The sequence below is a fragment of the Pteronotus mesoamericanus genome, unplaced genomic scaffold (genome assembly GCF_021234165.1).
Source record: "Pteronotus mesoamericanus isolate MK-2021 breed Mesoamerican mustached bat unplaced genomic scaffold, CSHL_Meso_final contig_263, whole genome shotgun sequence".
Lineage (NCBI taxonomy): Eukaryota > Metazoa > Chordata > Mammalia > Chiroptera > Mormoopidae > Pteronotus > Pteronotus mesoamericanus.
Genome location: NW_026555112.1, coordinates 9545705 through 9563628, shown reverse-complemented (window position 1 = coordinate 9563628; position 17924 = coordinate 9545705). Strand labels below are relative to the sequence as shown.

Sequence of the window (17924 nt, the reverse complement as noted above, 5' to 3'; positions counted from 1 at the left end):
AGGAGAGAAAAACTATCGAGCAAACTAAAGTAGACAAGATAATTAGAGAGGAGATATATGCAGCACTGCATTTGAATTGCAAAGAAAATTCCAGCTAACAAAGCAGTTATATTTTCACACAAATTAACAGAAGGTAAAAGCAAGAGAAAATTGAGTTAATAAAAGATTAAATTAAAAAAAAAAGACTTTCAACACAATAGCTTTGACATAGTTCCTCTCTTGCCTCTGCTGTTGACTTGGGACGGATCAGCACGTAGGGAAGTCGGGCTCCCTCCAACGGGGACACGACTTTCAGGCGTTGCCTCCCTCCCACCTCAGGACACGGAACACTGGGGCACAGAACAAATGGAAATTCCAGCTCTGCCCCTCCGCAGGCTGATCTGCTTGTTCTCAGCAACTGGGTGGATTGACGGTTCTGGTTGCCTGCCTGGACTCCGAGCGCCCGGCTGCTCTGCGTTCCTACTGAATTCTTAGAGTCTGGGCTGTGCTCTCTGCCTGGGAATAACAGCAATACTGAGAATCACAACGGTCACAGGTGTTAAGCATTTATGGAACTACAGTTCATGCATTTTTTATTATAGTGACACTGGCTCAATGTCATAGGGATAGTATTTTTAAAAGAAGATATTAATATATTTCCATTCCTAAGCTGGGTTCTATTGGAAACCTGTCTTCCGCTAGGTCTACACTGGAGACTTAATGCTCGGAAGAGGCAGGAAAAAAGCCTCTGAGAAATGTTAATAGGAGGGATAGAGAAATAGTTCTACATGGCTGTCCTGAGCTTTTCTTTCTGGGCTTTCACCTGGAGAGGTTATAGTGTAATAAATAGGTCACGTGAGAACACAAGGAAAGAGGGATCCAGGCTCCAAATCCCAGTTAGATTCTGGGCATGACCCCTTCTGAGTAAACTTGGTAGTGCCACATGGTATGGTCTAGCAAGGTCTTGAGTATAAATTTTTCTGAGCCCTGCATATTTTCCTTAATTATGAATGAAACCCATAGATTCCTTGGCCTCCAGAAGGGGTCCTCAGAGGTTAGGGTGGGCAGATGGCAGACCTGGCAGACGTAAAAGGCCCACCTTACCAGTGACAGATAAGCTGAAGTGAATTAGCCAGAAAGGGCTGGCTTGGGGCGGACCCACTCCCTACTAGCTCTCCTTCTAAGCTAACCTCAGGTGTCACACGCTAACCATTTGCCAGGAGTTTAAACAAAAAGCTAATTCAAACTTTCTCCAGTCTCCTTAATTGTCTGATCTTTGCCCTCACTGGTCACTCTCCAAGGAAGACTTTGCTTTTAGTTCACAGAAAAAAAAAAAGAAGAAGACATCAGACAGCAAAAGGAAATTAGATGATTTCTCTCTGCTTACAAACCTACCAATGTATTCTCATTGCTCTTAAGACTTTATCTCAAGATACAGACCAAAATCCTGAACACCACTTACAAGGCCCTGTACAACTGGACTTTTCCTCCCTCTGTGGCCTCAGTATGGCCGTATTTGCACAAATGAATTTGTTTCTCCTCTGGAAGCTTTGCAGACCCCCATATGAGATCAATCACACTCCTAGGATACTCTCACAGCACCAAAGGCTTTCTCATAATGCCACATACTGAGTAAATATATTGATTTTATGCTGCCCAAATAAACCAATAGTCTTATTTCAACTAATTTTACTCAGAATAATAAGTTCCCATCAGATTGTATGCGCTAACTAAATCACATTACTCCAACATCTAACCATGTAATATATTTGCATATTTTTAACTATTGAAAAACAGTGCACGTTTCCTTTCTTTGTCAAGCATCTGCTAATCTCTGTCTTGCCTTCGATGTGATGCAAAATGTGCACAGAAAGACACTGAAGAGGAATCACATTATATCTGATGGGGACCAGGAAAAGGAGGCATGGAAGAGGCATTTCTTGATTCATCAAGAACTGATAAGAATATATTTTTACTATTATATGTGTGTGTGTTTGTGTGTGTGTGAGAGAGAGATGTTTGGTATAAAAATGCTTTACTTTTGGCTACCTAAAACTTAGTCAATTTTAAGTACTGAATGTGACAGTAAATAATTCAGATAATTTGTTTATTGCATATTTTTTTAAAAAAACTAAACCTTAAAGATACAATTACACATTATTTTTACTAACCCTTAACTTCCTCCACATCAGCTCACCCTGAATCTGAGCTTGGAGCTGAAAGATCATCTCCACACCTGGCTTTGGCCTTCCTACTGGCTGGAGACCAAGCTCCCCTCAGCTGCCAGGGCCCAATGGCTGCTGTAATAACACCGTCCCAGCTTTGGGAGGTCCATTTCTACTCTGTGCGAACTAATTAAAAAGAAGGCCTTCTTTTGCCTTTCCGGCAGTCCCCAAGCAGTGTGAAAGGTCCACGTCACCTTCTCCATTGTAATTTTAGTTCTTTTCTAATGTTTCTTCTCCCTTGCAGCAAAGCGTCCCAAGCTGCTAAGCACTGAAAAGCTTTTGTTTTTGTTATTTCTCCTATTTAGAAAGAAGTACTTTTCCACTACCTTTTTTTAGATCCCCCGTCTCCCATCAGTTTTCTCCAGTAGGAGGTGATGATTTGAAACTACTAAGAGGACTGGAGATAATTATTTACCCAGGATAGTTAAATTCCTTAGCAGGTGCCCAAAGGTGCTAGCCAACAAAATTCATGATATGCATAGAGCTTTCTGGAAACAACATTCTATAAGGAAGAAGCATCTTTTATTACTGGTGATTCTCAGCTTCTTTTCCCTCAGTAATTCACAACACACCAGTCCAGGACATCTCATTGAGGAACTCAGAACTCGTAAGTCACTCATTGTGGGCTACAGCACTGTTTCTCAGTCTTTTAAAGCTGATACCCTTTACTCTGATAAGTATAAAATTATCATATAGCTTCCTCCCACCTTACCCTAGCTCATTAAAAAAAAGGAAAAAAAATAATTGTCTCAACTACCCACTTAGATTATCTACTTGGATATCCAATAGCGTTTCAAATTAAAAAGTCCAACACTGAGCTTCCTCATCTCAACTAATATCAAGCCCATCATTTCGAAGGTCAAAAGGGCCAAAAAATCTTGAGTCACACCTTTGGTGTCTTTAATTTTCTGATACCCTACCTCCCAATCCATCCAAAAAGTGTTCCCCCTACCTTTAAGATAGATCCAGGATTCCACCACCTCTATTTTAAAAAACTGTTACCAGAGGGAAAGGAACATATTGGCAACCATTAGGGGTACCCAAAAGACTGAAATACTTTCTCAGCGAGGCTCTCAGGTCACTCAAAAGTCCACACGAGAAGGAGATGCCTGGTGGTCAACATCAGAGAGGGCCCGCGAGGGGTGATCCTGAATGAAACACCGGGAGGCCCCCGGTACCCAGGGAAAAACATGAGCGGTCTTGGTACTGTAACGAGATAGGTTGGAGCAGAACTTGCTGGGAAGCAAGGGACCCCAAATCCAGCACAGAGACTGATCCCCTTCTTGCCAGGAAAAACAGCAGGGTGGAAAGGGTGGCAAGGCGGCAGGTTAAAGCAGCTTGCCTTCTGCCAAGGGAGGGGCTGCCTGGAGAAGGGCGATTGCTGGAGGCAAGAGGCTAGTATGAACACAATGCACTTCACAGGAACAGGGGCAGAGAGCTGCCCTGGTTGAAACCAGAGCTTTGGCTTGGGACTTTTTCTTTCTCCTCCTTCATTGTAATTTTATAATTTTCCTTGGAAGAAATCTTTTGAAAAGGCAGTTTATATTTGCTCCAAGTCCTTTCCTCTTTTTCTCTCTTAAACCCATTACGTTGGGTTTTTGATCCATCAATTTCAACCAAATTTCTCTAGTCAAGGTCAGCAGTGACCTCCACGTTGTTAAATCTGCTAGTTAATTCTAACTCAGTCTACATCCTCCTCAACTGGTCAGCTACACCTTACAAAGTTGATCACTCCCTCGTTCTTAATAACTTTTTTCATCTGAATTCAGAACATGACATTCACCAGATTTCCGCCTACCTCACAGGTTGTTTCTTCTCACTCTCTTTTGCTGGTATGGCCTGTTATACCCTCTTGCATCAAGCTCAGGTTTTGGGTCTCCGTCCACACTCACTCCATATCACCTGTAGTGCTGATATTCACATTTATATCTTCAGGCTGCACTCTCAGTTGCCTCCTTGACACATCTATTCAGACACCTCATAGGCATCTCAAACAAAATAAACTCCTGGCATGTCTCCCTGTTCATCAAATGTGCTCTTCTGACAACCTCTCGCATGCCAGATGACAGTAAATCCATTTTCATAGTTGTTTAGGACAAAAATCTTGCAGTTTTCGTTAATTCTTTTTGCTCACACACTATACCACTCCACCATAAAATCCTATTGAATCTACGTTAAAAACATGTCTAAGATCCATCCGTTTCTCTACACCTCCACCGCTGTTCACCTTTGATCTGAGCTTCCTGCATCTACCATCTTACTGTAGAGCTGTAACAGCCTCCTAGGGGGCTGCCCTGCTTCCACTCTTGCTCCCCTTTTATAGTCCATTTTCAATACAACAGAGTAGTGCTCATAAGTAGAAGCTGTGCCATGTCAGTTTTCTGGATGACCTTTATAATTAGCTCTGAACTTCACTTGAGTAAAAGCCAAAGTCCTTAGAATGGCCTATTAGGGCCTATGTGACTTAGCGCCCTCCTTCTTATGTACAAATATTCCATATTTCAGGGAATGGCAGCCCAATTTGACTCATCTGGTTAAACCAGAAACTTTAGATCCTTCCTTGAGCTTTTCACCGTCACCATTGCATATTCAGTCAGTTGCTATAACCTGTTGATTACTCTTTCCTTGGATCTCTCATATCCATTTACATGTTTTCATTGCTGATGACACTGTTTTTCCACACCCCAATTTTACCTCATCTTGAATCTACTACACATTAACGGTAAAGGGATCTTTCTAGTTAAATGCAAACTCCTTCGTATCATTCCTAAGTCTGTCTAATCCCAAAGGTCCTCCCTTTTAACCATCTTTCTTTGATAATTCATACACTGATACTCAGATTATACAGTACAGTGCCTTCCAAGTGGGAAGTTTTAATTACAATTCAAACTACTTTTGAAATTGTAATATAAATTCATTGGGTCACTTATTTAAAGTGTTTAGCAACATACAATTAACTTTTGAGGAAGTATTCATCTTCATTCTATTAAACAACATTTTGTCAGAATTATTTTGTGTATGCAATCATTTATAAAATAAAATGTAGATTTATCTGTTAATTAAGGTTATACTTTTAACTGAAGAAGAGATTAGCTACTTTGACATAGGTATAGATCTAGAGTGGGTTCTTTCTATCTTAAAACTACTATAGACTTCAAATAATATTACAGAAAAAATAATATTAAGCAATCATGATGATACTGAAGAAGAATATTAGTTTTCATAGTTTACAAAATCCATTCACATAAATAAGGTCATTTTTTACTATAACTACCCAAAGCGTAGATATTGTTTCCCATTTTAGAAGAGCAAATTGGAGATCAGAGAATTAAGTGATTTGGTGGAAACTAGCTAGGAAATCAGCGACAGGACTGACTCCGGACCTCGTCTTCTGTCAGTCCGTTCCGGTGGCAGTGCCTGCCCATGCTCTAAAGCCACGCCTTAAAGGCAGTGTATGTATGATAAAACATCTACGTGCAAGATGATAAAATGCCACTTTTTCAAGTAGGTGAATACCTACTTTGAAAGTTTTACTTTCTGATGTGAAACAAATCAGCGTTGTCTTTCCACATTACTAATAAATATAAGTCCACTCAAAAATTTTTGATGTAACATGAAGGTGACATATTGCATGAGGAAACCATAGTAACATGCTATTTGAAACGATTTCGACCATTAAAGGTTAGATTTTTGGTTCTGTGCAAAGGTCAGACCTGAAAATACCAGTTTTGAAATGTGTGGAAAATTACAATTTCTCCACACATTTTGGATGGTGCCGCTGAAGTCCTGACAGCAGTCAACTGTGTGTCCTTATCTTGTGTCTCCAGTGGTCAGAGTGGAGAAAGGGCACTAGACCTAGAAATTCCTCATAAATAAATAAATTAAATAAATAAATAAATAAAAAGTATCTACTTCAAAGGAGTGTTGAAAATTTTCAAAATTAATCATCCATTAAAAACCCCAAAACAATTAGTACACTAACTAAAGCTGAGGAGGCTGAGGAAGGTTTTCCTAAACACACGTACCAGAGTCATTTCTCCCATTTTAAGATTCTAATCTCTGGAATGAGATACTCAAATAAGTATTAATTAATTAAGAATTAGCCCTGGCTGGTGTGGCTCAGTGGATTGAGCACTGGACTGTGAATCAAATGGTCACGGTTCAATTCCCAGTCAGGACACAGGCCTGGGTTTCAGGCCAGGTCCCCAGGAGGGGGCACGTGAGAGGCAACCACACATTAATGTTTCTCTCCCTCTTTTTCTCCTTCCCCTCCCCTCTCTCGAAAAGTAAATAAATAAAATCTTTTATTTTAAAATACTTATTCTAAAAAAAAAAAAGAATTATATGCCTACAACCCTTCCTGGGGTTCACATATGACTTTCATTTATTCCATCTCTCCTCTCCTGTAAAACTGTACCTGGGGCATGGCAGACATGCACTAAATGCTCATGCTAGGCTTCATTAATATCATCATGGATATTACTAATAGTTATTCACATTTATTTAACCCTATGTAGCAGACATGGTACTAGTCACTTTACATGCATTGCTGCTAATCTAATTAATTAATTGTTGATTTAATTCTATAGATAAGAAAACTATAGCAGAAAGAGGTGAAGTTTCATAGCTAGGTAAGAAGTTTAGTCTCATAGTTAGTAAACAAACTTAGACAATGTGTCAGGGCCGCATCCTTTTTAGCTAACAATTCAAGAAAGAAGACAGAAGACAATAAATAAGTAAACAAATGAACAATGTAATTTTAAATAGTAAATAGGTTCTGGAAAAAAGAAACAGGGTGATTTGACCACAGTAACTAGAGCAATGTTGAAAATGGTTAAGAACATGGACTCTACCATGAAGTGTGAATCCCAGCTGTTATTATGGGCCGTTATTTAGTTACTTATCCACTTTCTATTCTTCCTAGTCTACGCATAACAATACCTAATTCATGTAACAGTTATGAGGTTTAAATGAGTTAATATACATAAAGTGCCTAAAACAGTGTATGAAGCATAGAGTTAAGTATTTGCTTAAATACTTACTGCTTATTAAGATCAAATAAATTAAATTCATTATATTAAATATTTTAAATTTAATATTAAAAACATGAAAAATATTTAAGCATTTGCTTAGTTATTGCTTATTATTATTGTTGTTGTTCTTTTCACATCTTTGTTACTGTAATTATCATGACATTGCAGTCTCTCCTCAAGATAGAGTGATCTGGGAAAGCAACTATGAGGAAGTGCATATGAGCCAAAACCCAAATGACACTCAGTCACATGAAAATTTGAAGACATAAAACAAAGTACAAAAGTTGCAGGGCCTAGCAAAAAAGACCAGTGTGGGCCAGGATGAGTTTGCTAAAGGTGAGGTTAAACACCTAGTCAGCAGCGAACTTATACTGAACTTCATTGCCATAGTAAAGAGCTAGATTTTACTCTAAGTTCAACGAGAAGCCATTTAGTGTTTTAAGCATGACAATGACATACTTTGATTTACATTTTATAAATATCACTCTGGTTGCCATAGAAAGATTGGGTTATAGCTTCCACTGAATCATCAGTCTCACCGTTTCCATTCATCATTATTTTTTAAAAATCAGTGTTTTTCCTAGAGAAAAGTAATTCTCTGTCTATATTGTTGAAATGCTTTTATCAGTGTTCTTAAAAGCAGAGTCAGAGTAAAGGACTTAAATAAGTACATGTGTATACTTTCATATAGTCATACACACACTCATCTTGCACAATAATTACAAGGAATACACACACAGACAAAATTTATGATTCTAAAATTTATATCAATCATATTTAGAGGATCTTAAAATCATATCTCTTTGAAGAAATGTAGCTGGATAGTTAATTTACTTTAAATTAGATGTAAAGAGAAGATATTCCTTAGAGACTGTTCTCATATTTCTGTCCACCAGTTACTAGTGCCTGGTCCCCAAAAAAGAGAGGCATTGCAAATCCGATCAGACGGAACCAGTACGTTTACTAGTCGGTGTAGTTACTCTTCCAATCTTCCCCTCACTCCCAGCCTTACTTCTTCTTCTCACCCCTCTTCTCTCAGTTCACTTTAGTTTGAGTAGATTGATAGCCCACTCAGGCCACAGGGTCCAACTCCATCTTACCAGATAACCTTCAAACAGGTTCTCCAGCCTCAGAGCTAGATGGCATGTACCGATGAGTTGGTACCACTATGTGGAGAGGAGCAGAGAGCAGCAGCAGTGGCAGCAGCAGCAGAACATTGCTAGTTACAATATTTTTTACTACCATAATAGTTTTATATCATCATCTTTAATATCTAACACCTAAGAGGCCACTAATGTATTCAATAAGAATATTATACCGACACTGACAAAAGTCATAAAGCCCTGCATTGCCATACATGTAGGTGAATGAAGAACACAAAGCAATTTGTTTGGAAGATTCCTCTTAATCAACTCATAAAGGCTTTAGCTTTAAAAGTTCAAAAATACAGCTGTGTAAAGTGAACTGCTTTACCTGTGTGGCCGGTTTCCTTGTTTTTGACCTCTGCAGTTCCCACAGATGAGGAGGGCGGGCTAACAGGAGGGCTGGCAGGAAAGCTTGTACACCCTGTAGACGTGCTGATTTCGAAGTATTCTTGGTTGTGATTCGTTCGATGGAAATCCAGAGAAGAAACAATAGATGTTCGTTGTTTAGGCTAAAATAAATGAGTGTGACAACAGTGTTAATATGATCATGCTCATCTTCAGCCCAGTCTCCCCATCAATGTAATCTGATCATATTTTCAGTTAAACTATCTGGTTTTTATACCTAAAATATAACTGTGCTTTACAGAGAGACACTAAATAATCCCTTAATAAATTAAATAATGAAAAAATATTTGATGAGAAAATATTATGGCCTGGTTGATAAAATAATTTAGACTTTTTGTTAGATTTCTCCAGAAGAACATAAAAACACAGTGCACAGATTTTCTCTTAATGACCAATTTGGAAAGTTGCCATTACAAGTCACCCTTCAATCAACTAACATTTATTAAACATAAACTTGCCCTGACCTGGGTGGCTTAGTTGGTTGGGCATCATCCCACAAAGTAAAAAGGTCACCTGTTCTGTTCCCAGTCAGGGCACATGCCTGGGTTGCGGGTTCAGTTCACAGTTGGGGTGAACCGAGAGGCAACTGATCGATATCACTCACATTGAAGTTCCTCTCCCTCTCTTTCTCCTTCCCTTCCCCTCTCTCTAAAAATAAATAATAAATTTTTTTTAAAACCCTGAGCATATAAAATCTAACAATAAAAGGGCCCTCACAACCCTGAAGCATTATTAGGGTAGTTCCTTTTTCTTTTTTTGATTTGTTATATAGCCCAAGGAATTGGTGGAATTAGATACTGTCCCCAAGTACCAGATGGTGAAATTTTATCATCATAATTAAGTAAAGTTATATAGAACATTTTCCAGGATCTAAGAATCTATTTGGGATTTGTAGTAAACTTTAATTTTCTTTTTTAAGGACTTTAATTAATCCCATATAGTAAGTAAAGTTAAAATCATGGAGTAATGTCAGATGAAATCCATACCTTCTGTCAGTAATGGATTGTTCCCCATAGCAATTTTCTATTTTTTCCCATAGTTTTAATTATGTTCACTCTTTTTGCTGCCTAGCAGAGCTCCTTGACCTAGTCCTTCAAAAAAAATTGTAGTCCTTTTGGATCTCAGAATTGTGTACACTTCCCAAGAATCACTCCAAGTATTTTTACTTTTTATTCTTCTCATTTGTATTACTGAAATATTAACAATCTCACAATAATTAAGAAGTTAGCTGAAATTTCTTTACATAAGTTTATTTCCCCAAAGTACAATACACTTTTGGTTTACTAACATTTCCATTGCCCTCATATACTTGTTAATTTAATGACTGTATTTCACAGATTATTTCCCTGCATAATATTCAGGTTACCTTGTCTCTTGCTGTTCATGTTTTTTTAAGCAGAAATCATTTAGCCTATAATCTAAAATAAACAAGGATATTGAAAATATATGTATTTTACAGGTTTTTATACATAAAGGGTACAAACTATCACAATGTGCTTTATTCTGTCACCAATGCAATATTTTTAATGAAAGAGGTTGAGAGGCATAAATACTGTTATACAAGAAAATGCAAGTCATTTATTATTATGACACATCAACTAAGAAATAGAATTCAAATTAGTACATACAGGAATCATACGCTTTTGAAGTATGAAAGATCAGGGTTAGATGTCAGTCTTGATTTCTCATGAAATGTCTGTCCTTGAGGCTATTGAATCTCAATTTTACATTCAATATTCTTTCCACTAGACTATATAACAGCCATCAAAAGGCATGAACTATGATACTGGCTGCAATGAAAACACAGGTATTTCCACCACCTTGGTTTCTTTTTATTGTGTTGTGTTGTGTTTTGTTTCACTTTGTATATAAGCAAAAACCAAATTCATATAATTTTTCTCCTCATAAACTTTATAAAGTTCAAGCTAACTGATCTATATGATTTCTTTACTTTTAAATGTCTCTTAAGTACATGTTTCTGAACCCTGACCACCCAATGTTCCATTTACATTAAAAACACAATTTGTTATGCAATCATGAAAGCAAATAGGTTATTTTTTTGCTACATTAATTCATTCTACAAATATTTACTGAGTGACTAAACTGCAGATACCATGGTAAGCACTGTGATAAGAACAGATAAGTAAAACATTGTTTCTGTTATCCAGGTGATAACAGACTTTTATTGGAGGAGGAGTGGTACAAGAGGGAAGAGACAAGCCATCCAAGCATTATGTTTCAGTACAGTACAGTACAGTAGAGTGAGAAGGGCCATGATATGTGGAGGCAAAGAATATAAAAGGAGCCCAAAGTGGGTCTCTAATTTAGGCAGGGGATTGGGAAAGGTTTCCATGAGCAGGTGATTAATGGCTGATTTGAATCCTGATGAAACAGAGGTGGTAGGTGGGTGGTAGGCAGACCAAAGAGGATGCAGAGAAGGAAAGTGCAAATTGTCAATAGCGCAGGATGGCTATAGTGCAGAATATGTGAAGGTAGTGGTGGGTTCAAGACGTGAGATACTGTAAGTTGCAAGGGCCAAATCATAAAGGCCTCTAAATGCCATGTTAACAAGTTTGGTCTTTAACTTGAACAACTCACAAAACCACTGAATTAAAAAAAAAAACCCTCATAGACACAGACAACAATATGGTGTTTACCAGAGGGAAAAGGGTGTGGGGAGAGGTAGAAGAAAGTAAAGAGGGGATAAATGGTGATGGGAGAAGATTTGACTTGGGGTGGTGAACACGCAATACAATATACAGTTGATGTATTATAGAATCATATACCTGAAACTTAATATAATTTTATTAATCAATGTCACCTCAATACACTCAATTTAAAAAATAAAAGAAAACAATCATATAAAATACACTGAATGATTTCCAAGCAAGGGTTTCCTAGTTTAGTTTGCATTTTACTAAGCTTACATTAGCAATTTAGAGAATAGATTGGTCAGGGCTAGACTTGAGGAAGGAAGCCTCATTAGGAGGATGTTACAGAATTCCTGCCATGGCATAATGAGGTCCTGAAGCAGAACAGTGGCACTAGGGTGGAGATAGCAGGTGTTTTTAGGAGATGCCAATGAGGTTAGCTCTTTAGGTCATGGCATCTGGTTGGGCAGGAAGGTTGATTTTTAAGGAAGAAGTCTAGGGTGACTCAGAGATTTCTCTCCTGGGTAAATGCCAGAAGATAAGTTGTTTAATGGGAAACACAAATGTATGTACTCCTGTACATGAAAGATGTATGCTTGTATGCTCCTGGGACTCAGTATAGATTGTCTAATACATGGTTATGCAAATCTAGTTTATATTTCCCTTTCTTTGAGCAGAGTGCTCTGACCTCACTGCAGCATAGCTTCTAATAAAATATCTGGAGGAAGGGAGAGAGGCTAATAGAAATTCGAAGGGAAGAAACCACTGATCAGTGGTCATATGCCCTCATTCTTTTCTTGTTTGCTTCTTCAGGACTGTCTATCAGTTATTATCCAGTTTAAGGAACAATGAGAAGAGAGTCATTGCCCAAAGCTCACTGTGTATCTGAGGTGATAAAAAATGAGAACGATTATATGTTATGCTTTTAAAAAGGGATCAGTAAATTATGGCCTGTGGCCCACCTCTGGCTTGCTTCTTAAGTGTGAAGTAAAGTTCTATTGGAACACATCTATGCCCGTTCCTTTACTTTTTTTCTCACATTATGATAGCAGAGTAGAGAAGTTGTGATGGAGGTCATATCATCCACAACCTAAACTATTTACTGTCTGGCCCTTGAGAGAAAACACGGGCCAACCCCTATTCTAAGAGATCATTTTACGGCTCCACAAAATCATAAGCACAGGCTCCCGTTTCTTTCCCAGGCTTAGGTTCATTTAGGTTTCAGACATGTAGCTAATTCTGATCAACTGACCGGCAGTAGAAGTGAGCCTTCTCCATGCTTCTCTTACTCTTCAGGTGATGTAGTTCCAAAATGAAGGAGATCATTCAACCGACATTGGACTTTATGAGAGGATGAAGTAAAACCTCCTTTATGTTATACCATTGAGATTCTGGTTTTGTCTGTTGTTTTGTCAGCCAACACTACTTAGCCTCACTAGCACAGAATGCAGTGGCTCAGAGAAGTTAAATGACTTACTCAGGATTACATAAGCTGTAAGCAGAAGGGCTTCAACTAGAAGGAAGGGTCATGTGTTCCCATCTAGACACAAGTGAATGGTGCCTCAAAACACAAAGCACAGAGGCAGGACTAAAGAGATATCGATACGGAGAAATGAAATAATAACAATGAGAGAAGAGAACAAAGACATAGTAGTGTTATTAAGAACAGAGATGGGTCTGGAATATTTGCTTTGATTTTAATACATTCCTTTTTTTAAAACTAGCCTGATAACATCCTGCTAGGCCATTCAGTGTAAGAATGAAGAAGTGTTTCCACAAAAACAATGAAACTACAAATGAGATTTGCCAAGTTTCAATGTGTAAAATGAGTTGCCCTTGTGTTCATTGCAACTCCTCCTTTAAAACATCTCCCTCGCCTGTGACCCAGCACTCCTGTATCCCTACTTTCCCAAGAGCTTGCTTCCACTCACGTTTCTTAACCAGAATTCGCAAACTACAGATCATGGGCCAAATCCAGGCTTCTATTTTTGTAAAGCCTATGAGCTAAAAATAGTTTTCATATTTTTTTAATGATTGAAGGAAAAAAAGCAAAGGGAAAATAATACTAGTAACAGGTGAATATTATATAAAACTCAAATTTCAGTGTCCATAGATAACATTTTATTGGAACATATACACACCCACTCATTTATGTACAGTCTATGGCTGCTTTCACACTATCACAGCAGAGTTGAGTAGAGGCTGTGTGACCCACAAAGCCTGAACTACTTTATTCTCTGGTCTGTCACAGAAAAAACTGGTGACAATCACAGCATGAGCGCAGACTTTCACAGGCACCCAAGGGCTCTGCCCTGCAACAACTTAGCATGTGCACCCAACCTCCATCCTCCCCACGCTCAGGGTCTCGCTGCTCTGTCAGCAGTTGCTGGGCTGGTTGGGAGCCCGGGTGACTAAGAACCCCACCCAGTAGTGTGGGGGGATGGTGGGAGGTGAACCACAGATGAGCCGAGGCTGCAAGCCCCCACATATGCTTCACTTCCCCCCAGACTTCACTTAGAAAACAAACTCATTATGACAGTTAGACAGCTGAACTGAAGCATTAACCCCAAGAATGAGGCCCTTCTGAAAGTGATGCGCAATGAGACGGCACTGGTCCTACCTCCATGAAGCCAGCGACATCTTCAGTTATTACCTTAAAGGGACGAATGTGTGAATTTACTGGAGTCACATACAGGAGGGCATGCATTTCTTACCCTTACTCTGGATTCTCTTCATGAGAACCTATTATCATAAGAATATACTTATGGTCTGGAAAGATACACATGAATTAATATATTCTTAAACAGCATTAAGAATCTCATGGCACTTTTGCAAACTCAGAGATATGATTCATTTATGAGTAAAATGAGGACACCTAGCTCCTGACTAGGATGCCATTTAGGTAGTGTGTGTATTCACTTCCAAGTGTTTTCTGGATTGGAATGAAAGTTTCAAATACCCACTTGTATGTTTCCTCCTATGTTATTTTCAAGTTATTTAAATTAATGGACATTTAGAAACCCACTTACTTGGATTTAAAATCATTTGAATTTACTTAACTTAATTATAAAGTGACCTCATCAACCTCCTAATAAAATGTCAAGGAGGACTAGAGAAATATTCTGATGTCAGTACAGAGAAAAAGTGGTGCTGGCAAAAGTCAACGGTGGTATTAAATTATTCAAGCAAAACCAAAGTTGAGGATGAGTTCCAAGAGAAGATGGCTGGATGTCAGAAAAGTAGAGAGTGCCATCAATAAGAATATTTGGAAATGACACACTTTCCAGACACTGGCCCATCGATAAATTATATCAATATTGAATCAATATCCTTTCAAGTCAATGGTAATAAATTAGATGCTCTGTTAAATACTTTCAAAAACTGGGATGGAGGTGAGTGGTAAAAATTGCAAGCTAGACCAGTAGTATTTTCTTTTAGAATGTTAATCAACCTAGAATATTTTGTGCACCTGGTATGTGGTGAAAAAAAATTGATTCTACGTATTTTTTCTCAAAATGACAGCGTATTGTCCCAATGCCATAATTTTTCCACTGATCTGAAAGGCCTCCTTTATTATACTAAAGTTCCAAAGATAGACAGGCTTTACATTTTTGAACTCTGCTATACCACATTCTCTCAATTACTGCTGTGGCTTCTCCTACTTCCAGAGCTTCTACTAAATGGATATTGGATTTCTCTGGTCCTTCCTGTTTTATATTTTGGGAGTTTCTACATTTGGTATTCTAAAATACTTTCATTAATTTGTTTTTAAAAATACTATCGACCATCAGTGGTGTTTCAGATACTATTCTAGGCTCCAAGGATACATCAGTAAACAAATGAGACAGGGCATGAAACTTTTAAGCATTTTATTGTGACTTTGGGTGTAATGATCTTATTTTTATTTTTCAAAAAGGAATTTCATTTTAAAAACAGTCTCTTCTTAATTTCATGAATTCAATAACCTCTCACATCTTTCTGAGGATACTGATTACAAATTTTTTCTTGCATTAACTGTTTTCTCAGAGGTAATTTACTTTGTTCATTGAGCTTGGTTCCTATCTTTTTGGTTGAACTTTCAAATGTTCCCAAATGCCTCGATACTACCATTCTCTGGTTTTCACGACTGCTATAGAATTATTCTTATATTTATTTTACCATTTTAATTGCATGTCAGGAGGGAGAAGATGTAAAGAGTTGGGATCAGCTCACCATCCTCAGTTAGAATTCTCTCATATTTCTGTCTTGATCACTTTTAAAAAAGTATAGAGAAGGGATTTGAGGGAGTCTAGACAATGACTCAGTGGGGTAAATATTATTAAATTTTTATTACAGATGTCATACAAATAGAAAACAATTCATATTTTCTTCCTGTTCAGTAAAAGGAAAAAAAAACCCTTTAATATGGAGTACAGTTATTTATTTACTTACTTACTTTGGGTTACGAAGATAACAGCAGATATGATTGAGACTTGTTCTAAAGATTTAGAACTTATTCTCTTCAGGCAACCAAAATACCATTTCCCTATAGTACAGGTTATGGACAAACACAGACAGGGAAAGAAACACATGACCACCCTGAGTAAGTTAAAGTGGCTGTGAGTCAATACCAAGTCCTTAAGGGGAGGTGACACACTTCTAGGAACCCTGAGTTTGTTAAATCATGTAAGCCTATAACATTGGTATTAAAAGTAGTTATTACTCTATTCATTTTACAGGAAACTTGACATTTAGAGACAGTCTCACTGTTAACAAATTGGAGAGCTCAAATTAAAAGTTATAAAGAGTTTTAAGTTTTATTTTCCTCCTAAGACACCACTCTACAGAAAAATCAAAAAGACATGACAAAGTACAGGTAGGGCTTGAGCTTAATAGCTCTTGCATTTCTCATATTTTTATCAATGAGCAATTTTCCTACTCTTCAGTCTATTGACAGCATTAATTTTTTTTAAAAAAAAATCTTTGTTTTAAAGGGTATTGATGAAAAAACAAGTGGGTGAAAAACGGGGACAAATGGAATCTAATTCTACTTTGTATCAATATCAAACCCTGCAGTCACTCAGTGTTGAAAGGCAGACATTTTAAAAATCTTTATATTTTATACTTTTATCACTTAATTCATTTCATTTTCACATAGAGATATTTAGCTATGGATTACCATATATACTCATCTTCTATTAAAAGAGACATTTTAGCCCTGGCTGGTGCGGCTCAGTGGATTGAGCACCAGACTGAGAACCAATGGGTTGCTGGTTTGATTCCTAGTCAGAGCAGGTGCCTGGGTTGCAAGCCACGTTCCCAGTAGGGGGTGCACAAGAGGCAACCACACATTGATGTTTCTCTCCTTCTTTTTCTTCCTCCCTTCCCTCTGTCTAAAAATAAATAAATAAAATCTTCAAAAAAAAAAAGAGATGTAATATAAAACTGTCAGTATATCCCCAGTGTTTAATATATATAAGCATAAGTGTTAAGATTGGTAAAGTGGAAAATATGTAATATGTGTTTTTCCATATCAGTTAGTTTCTGCATGTAAGCTATTCAAACCTGAATTGGAAAGACTACATATAGACATGAGAGGGTAATAAAAGCTTTATTTTTTAGTCTAGTTTTATTCAATAAAAGTGTTAAGTTGCTCTGGACTGAATGTAGATATTAAAAACCTAGAGAGCATTTTTACCTCCAAACCATGAAGTTTATTCTCACAGAAGCTTCTCTTAGCTTTCAACTGTCATGACTTTCTTGCAAAAAATATTTTTTGAATTAGGAATTTCAAATATTTATGCATTATATCAAAGATGCTCATGTAAAATTCAAATGTGTCCACAATTAAAATTAGGACCAGCTTTATATCCAACACTTTGGTTCTTTTAAAAAAGAAATTTAAATGATTTTTTTTTTCAGTTTAAGAACAGCAGGAAGTAATTAGGCAATGGGATATGCTCTGAGCAGCCAAAATAGGAAGCTCATTTCACTGTGTGGGTGAAGGGAAGACATTTTTACAAATAAAGATGCATGTTGCTTTTTTCCCACAACTTAATTTTTGAATTATTAAAAATAACAAAAAACAAAACAAAGAAACAAAAAAACGAAAAAATGAAAAAAAGAAAAAATAATTTTTGAATTTTTTTTTCTAAAATTTTGAGAAAATTGTAGATTCACATGCAGTTGTAAGAAATAATACAGGGAAATCTCATGTGTCCTTTTCCAAGTTTCCCCAATGGTAAAACTTGTAAAATTATAGTACAGTATCACAATCCAGATATTGACATTGACAAAGCCAGGAAGCAGAACAATTCCTTCCCACAAGGATCCCTCCTGTTGCCCTTTTATAGCCACACCTACTTCTCTCCTGCCCACCCCCCGACTCCTCCTGGCTACCACCAATGTATTCTGTATTTCTAAAATTTTGTCATATCACAAATGACACATAAATAGAATAATATCATGTGTTACCTTTTGAGATTTGCTTTTCTCGGCATAATTCTC

The 17924-nt window shown here is 37.4% G+C and overlaps 1 protein-coding gene across 4 annotated transcripts in view; it reads right to left on the bottom strand.

The window, feature by feature from the left end:
• The window catches only part of ANKS1B (ankyrin repeat and sterile alpha motif domain containing 1B), an 811229-nt gene that overhangs the window by 495135 nt on the left and 298170 nt on the right, over window positions 1–17924 (bottom strand). For all 4 annotated transcript variants that reach the window (XM_054574655.1, XM_054574656.1, XM_054574657.1 and 1 more), the window contains exon 12: window positions 8711–8891. In XM_054574655.1, the coding sequence (XP_054430630.1) occupies window positions 8711–8891 (181 nt within the window). The remainder of the gene's footprint in view (window positions 1–8710; window positions 8892–17924) is intronic.